Source organism: Pteropus vampyrus, unplaced genomic scaffold, assembly GCF_000151845.1.
Source record: "Pteropus vampyrus isolate Shadow unplaced genomic scaffold, Pvam_2.0 Scaffold74, whole genome shotgun sequence".
Taxonomy (NCBI): domain Eukaryota; kingdom Metazoa; phylum Chordata; class Mammalia; order Chiroptera; family Pteropodidae; genus Pteropus; species Pteropus vampyrus.
The window spans coordinates 142,698-148,494 of NW_011888855.1; the positions used below are offsets into that span (position 1 = coordinate 142,698).

General features: G+C 47.3%; 1 protein-coding gene across 1 annotated transcript; it reads right to left on the reverse strand.

Annotated features, from left to right (window-relative positions):
- Positions 1-1,729: 1,729 nt before the first annotated feature.
- On the reverse strand, positions 1,730-4,352 carry PROP1 (PROP paired-like homeobox 1). Its single transcript, XM_011362148.1, has 3 exons — positions 4,244-4,352; positions 2,822-3,054; positions 1,730-2,068 (listed from the first exon to the last, which is right to left on the reverse strand). Exons 1-3 carry the CDS (start codon positions 4,350-4,352, stop codon positions 1,730-1,732), a joined length of 681 nt encoding a protein of 226 aa, XP_011360450.1.
- Positions 4,353-5,797: the final 1,445 nt, after the last annotated feature.

Consider the following 5,797-nt stretch of genomic DNA (forward strand, 5'->3'; position numbering starts at 1 on the left):
TTACTGCACATACTAAAATAAAGTTCAGATGATTCAAGGCATAATATTTGGATCCAAATAAGGAAGAAAGCATGAGTGAAGCCAGTAAAACAAGGGGAGGTTTTTCACCTGAGTCTCCTCATTCAAACCACAGAACGCAGAAAATTGAGTGACTATTTCTCAATTCCACCAATTCTACGTAACTGGTACCATTCTAGATGCTAAAAAGAGAAGTTAATTCATTACATACAGTAGGTATCTACATCATTAGGGCTTAATTCTCTCAGGAAACCCTTGTTTAGAAAGGCTAAAACACAAATAACAAATGGTGAGAAATAGTTGCAACATATATGAACAGGCATTTATATTCCTAATGCACAAAGAACTCTCAAGCATAAGTAAAAGACGACTATATTAATACACAAATAACTCAGAGAAGCAATGCAGAAAAGAAAATATGTAAATTGCCAATACACATGAAATTCTTTTAGCTCTCACTAGCAATTGATTAAATGAAAATTTAAAAGTAAGCAAGAAGGAGACATCACTCTTAATAAACAAATCGTCAAAAATGATGAAGGTTGACAAGATTGTGCTGAAATCAACACTCAGGTACTTTTGGAAGCACACTAACTGGTATGTATGATCTTTCTGGAAGGCTGTCTGGCCCAAGGAGATAATTACATGGGAGCAAAAATATGTAACAGAGGTTTTGATTCTAGAATTTTAAAATAATGTATAGAAAAAACTGCAAATGATATGTGTATACATCCTTGGAAGCTTATTTACTCAGAATTCTTCAATGGACCTGCAAATAAGTGAGGCAGACCTACATATAAATAAGTAAAGAGTAAAGTAAGTGCATTATAAGCAATATGGTATATAAATGGTGCCACGTAGTAGGCCACACCCTGTTTCTGTTGGGAGGGCTCAGACTAAGGCCCTTCACAGCAGGTTCTTTCCTGGGAAGAACCTCTTATAAGCCTTAAGACTCATGGTTTGCTCTTGGAAAAGTTTGCCCTAAATCACATTTCTCTATCAGAAAGCACATACATTAAAACATGCAGTCAACTTAAAAGTTAGGTTGAAAGAATGTCAAAGACACTTATTGGCCAAATAAATCAGGTCTTATTTATTTTTACAAGACATTGGAAAATCATTCTCTGGTGATTAGATTTGAAAGGTCTGTCGAAAATGGGCAAGACTGGAGCTAAAGGAACCAATGAGGAGAATTAGAAAATATGGGGCCAGAGAAAGCAAAGTGTCTTCCTGAATGGAAAAGAGAAATATAAATTCAAGAGATATTTCTAGGACAGAATAAACAAAAGTTAATGATTGATTTGGAGGGTAGGGTGAATGGTGGGGAGGGGACTTTAAATCAAAAGCCTTCTTGAAATCAGCTAGAAATAGCTGGGATGAAGATCTTCAATCATAATCTCAATGAATGAAGCCCCAGAAGTTATATCTCCGACCATTTCCATTCAGCAGCAGCAACAATTATACCCATCAATACAACCCTTCCTCCAGCCACATTCATTGAGGCTTACATATATCTTCCACCCTAAATTCTCTCAGTTAATTACCTCAGTGAGCCTTTATTGCGATCTCCCATTTTAAAATCCCCAATGTCTGAGCTGCCCTTCACCGTATTTCTACTTTACCATTAGAAGGAAAGGAAGCCACCTAGTTTTCTCTGTGTTTCATGAGGGCCACAGGCTGGGGAATTACCTCATCAGCACTTTTTTTGACTTTAATTCCAGGACTTTGGTGGCTCAAGGCTGAGGGGAAGCATGGGTGGGGGTGGGGGACAGGGCAGATGACCAGCAGGGTTTGGATGCAAGGCAGGGTACCAGTCTTCAGACTGGTGGGGTCGAGCAAAGGAACCACCTGTAGAAGGCTGAGAGGGAAGGGTGTGATTATAGGGGTGAGGAAAGCAGGTCACCGGTGGAGATGGCGTTGAGTAGGAGTAGGGGCAAGCAGGGGACTCAGGCAAGAAACCAGAGAAGGTGGCAGGAGGCAGATGGGCCAGTGGCTGAAGCAGTGACCGCTCTTGCTTCCTCTGCTTAGCTCTGCGGTTCTGGAACCAGACCTGAGGAGTGGGGAAAATAGCCATGTCAGGGCCCCTCTCTTAAACAGGTGGCACTGTAACATGAAGCCCCTCTCCCCCAATGACAAAAGGTACAGGAACAAAGTATAAGTCTTTACAATATCATCAGAGGAAGCAAAGCTCTCCAGAATGCATGTCTGAGCCAGGTCTCCTGACAAACAAGATCCATACCCCTTAACCTGTGTCTAAATTTGCCCTACTATAACTTTGGGTAAGAAATGTCAATTTCTAATGAGAGATTAATATGACACAATGGCTTTTTTCCTCCCCAGAGAATGGGAAATTCTAGAGTTATTAGAGGTTAAGACTACAGATGGGTTTATTTGTTATAGACAGGGTTGGATTTAGGGTAGGGTTTATACTTAAGATTAATTAGCTCCATGATTAGAATTGAGGGAGCATAGGGCCAGCTGAGTTTCAAGGCCATGTTGTTTAGGGTCAAAGTTACATATATATGTATGTGAATAGTTAAGATTGAATTTCTGTTTGTGTAGAATTCACATCACTATTGAGGTTGCGGGTAGGTATTGACATTCAAATTAGATTACGTTAGAGCTAAGGTTAAATTCAAGTGACACTCCTGGTGCAGGTGAGGTTATGTTGACTGATGGATGCAGCTACATTCAGGTAAATGTGGGGCCGGGGCCTTAACGCCTGTGAGAATTTGTGCCCCAGTGGCTCCTGAGTCCCAAACTGCACTTCTTCCCAGAGTAAGGGGTGATCCTGGAGCATCACCTGGATTCTGGCCTCGCCGAGACCTGTGTCCCTGGCAAGGCCCTCTCGGGCCCAGATGTCGGGGTACTGGTTTCTCCCAAAGGCTGACTCCAGCTGTTCCAACTGCGCTGGACTGAAGGTGGTGCGGTGGCGCCGCCGGGTGTGTGGGTGACCCCTTGGTCCACCTTGAGGAGAAAGCCTTGGTCTTCCCACTCCTACACCAGGGAGGTTCCTGTAAGGCTGAGGGCCCACATCTAAAGATAGAGGGAAAGGGAGAGATTGCTGCCAAGTGGGCCCACCTATCCATCATTGGACCACAGGTGCTGGTCCCCGAAATTCTACTCAGTGCCCCTATATGACCAGAATTCCTTCAGCTTTCATAACTAGTTGAAGCTGGCTCAGCCCCCACTTCAGCTCCGCTTCAGCTCTGCATCTCCTAACCTAGGCTGTGCTCTCCACACCGGGTACACCCCTCAGACCTGCTTCACATCCTGGTCACTCAGTTCTGTCAGCCTCACCTCTCCAAGTGCACGCCCATCCCTATTCCACTCCCCCAGATGCACCCGCATGTAACTCACCCCACCATGCGCTTTCCACCTCTCTGAGCACACATACTACCCTGCTGGGTCTCATTCATGGATCTTGTATTTGCTTTGACACCCTAACACACTGTCCAGGTCTCTAAGACTTGTCCATGCTCTCAGAGCTCACATTCACCTGAAACCTTCTTTATATGGCTCCCATTCTCCTGGGGGGGATGGAACATCTCCCCTCTTCCGCTCAGACACACCCTCCCCTCATGTACATTTCATCTTCTCCCCTAGTCTGCCCCGCCACGAGGGCTGCAGGAACCTGAGCTCGTGGGAAAGGCTTGCCTGTCCTTCCCACAGGCTCACTAAGCCCCCACACTAATTAGTCTGAGAGCCAGCCGGGAAAGAGAACAGGGAGCGAAAAGAAACACCTGGAAGGTGCACATTGAGAAAAGGAGACGTCTGGAGCGGAGGCCCTCATCCCCATGGGGACCCAGGGGTGAGGCCCCACCCAGTGCTCACTGTCTACCTGGGGACAAAGATAGGTTGAGCCACTGGTCCCCTATTCTCTTCAGATTCAAAACCCTTGAGCCCTCCAGCTCCATCCTTCAGAGAAGGCAGTGCAGTGGGCAAACTCCGAGGTCAGGAGTGAGAAGATGATTTCAGCCTTGCCTCTGCTCCCCCGGGATGTGTGCTGTTCAGCAGCTCGTCCTGCCAGGGCCTCAGTCCCCAGTCTATAAAACGAAGGCATTGCCTTAGGCTTTCTAAGGGTCTCATGGTTTTAACATTCTAAGGTTCTGGTTTTGATTTCTCATCTTCACCTTTTTTGTGGTAAACCATTGCCTCACAGGAGCCCAGGCCTGGAGCCCCCACACCTGTTGCCTCCTCAGGAGCACCCCAGAGATTCACTTACCTACTGTGGAGGTCCGAGTCCCAGTGGCTGGGCAGCTCTCCGGCCAGAGGCTGCTGCAAACTCGCCCCTTCTTTTGCTTACCCAGCTCAGTCCTCCCTTCTGCTTCCATGTCCAACAGCAAACACCCAAGACGGTCCAGTCTCCTGTGTCCCTGAGCCTTTAGTTCTGACTCAGTTTTTCTCTGTTCCTGTTGCTCCCCTCTATGTCTGTTGTCTTATTCCTTCTCCCTCTGTTCGTACCTCTTTCTGAGTCTCTCCGTGTAGATATATAGAGATCTTTGTCTTTTTCAGTCTCTCCTAAATTTTTCCCCTAATTCCCCATTCCTTCACTTGCGTATCATCTCTCTCTGTATTGCCCTCACTATTTCTGTTTTTGTCCCTCTTTCCTCTCTTTGCATTACTCTGGGAGACCGTTCTCTCCGTTTGCTCTCAGCTATCTACTTTCCCAGCTTGCAATCCCACAGCACCTCTTTCTCCCCGAGTCTTGAAGGAGTGACCTCCTCCTCGCCCTGTGGGCTCATCCAATCACTGCCTGGTCACCAGAGCCCCATGTCAGGGGAGGATCACAAGCCGGATGAGGGAAGGTACTCTGTCTGGAGGGTCCAGGGACTGGGGCCAAGAGCTCGTGTTCCCAGAGGACCGAGTTCTTTTGTCCCGTTAAATCCCCTCCTGGGAGCAGACAGGGGAAGGAGGAGAAAATGCATTCTTCCTAAGACCCCTCCTCAGAACCCCACCTGGTGGGGAGGGGTGCAAATAGGGGCTTGGGCAGGGCCTGCCTGGTATCTCAGCCTGAGGGTGATAGCCAAGGGCCTGCCTGTTTACAGAAAACCGAAAACCTGAAAGACGTAAGTGCATTCTGGTCCCTCTTAGATACCTTGATTCTCAGAATACACCAGACTTCCCCTCAGGACAACCTGAATTGTGGGACGAGTCTCCAGGATACCTGAGTTCTCAAGTACTCTCTGCTTTTGTCCCCCAAATGTCACCTCCTCATTCACCCAGAAGCCCTAGGACTCCATCACCTTCCAAAGTTGCCCAGACCTTCAGAAAGCCCTAACCCTCAAAAGCATAAGAATTCCGGGTGCATCCTGATCCCCTCCCCACCCCAGGACTCTGCAGGAGACAGAGATTCCCACAACATCCTGACACTTTTATTATTCAAGGAAACCCTGACACACCCAGAATCCCTGAGCAGTCAGGACATCCTGACACTCCCATCACTCTGCTTCTTAAGGTTACATAGACACAAGAAGTATATTCTGACATTCCTAGGACATCCTGACTCTTTAAAGACAACCTGATACTCTGGGATCCTCTAGGACACGCCAAAACCCAGAACGTCCCACCTTTATTAGATCCCCCTGCCACCACCATGAAGTTCTAAGCTCTGAAGACACACCGACCCAATGAATGGTCAAGGCGGAGGACGAGGAGGGGCAAGGCGAGGAATTTTTGTGAGTCTATGGCTTTCTCTTCTTGCCAGCAATGATGGCTGCTTGTCTGCAGCTGCCACACTGCTGTGCCACATCTCTGCTTCGGTCACCGGGTTTAGCTG

What these genes read in the sequence shown, in the direction of transcription:
- PROP1 (XM_011362148.1), bottom strand. Translation starts at nt 4,352, where the DNA reads ATGGAAGCAGAAGGGAGGACTGAGCTGGGTAAGCAAAAGAAGGGGCGA. An exon ending in GACTCGGACCTCCACAGTAG is followed by an intron (nt 3,055 to 4,243) that starts GTAAGTGAATCT and finishes CTCTATCTTTAG; the next exon opens with ATGTGGGCCCTCAGCCTTAC. An exon ending in TCGGCGAGGCCAGAATCCAG is followed by an intron (nt 2,069 to 2,821) that starts GTGATGCTCCAG and finishes CCCACTCCTCAG; the next exon opens with GTCTGGTTCCAGAACCGCAG.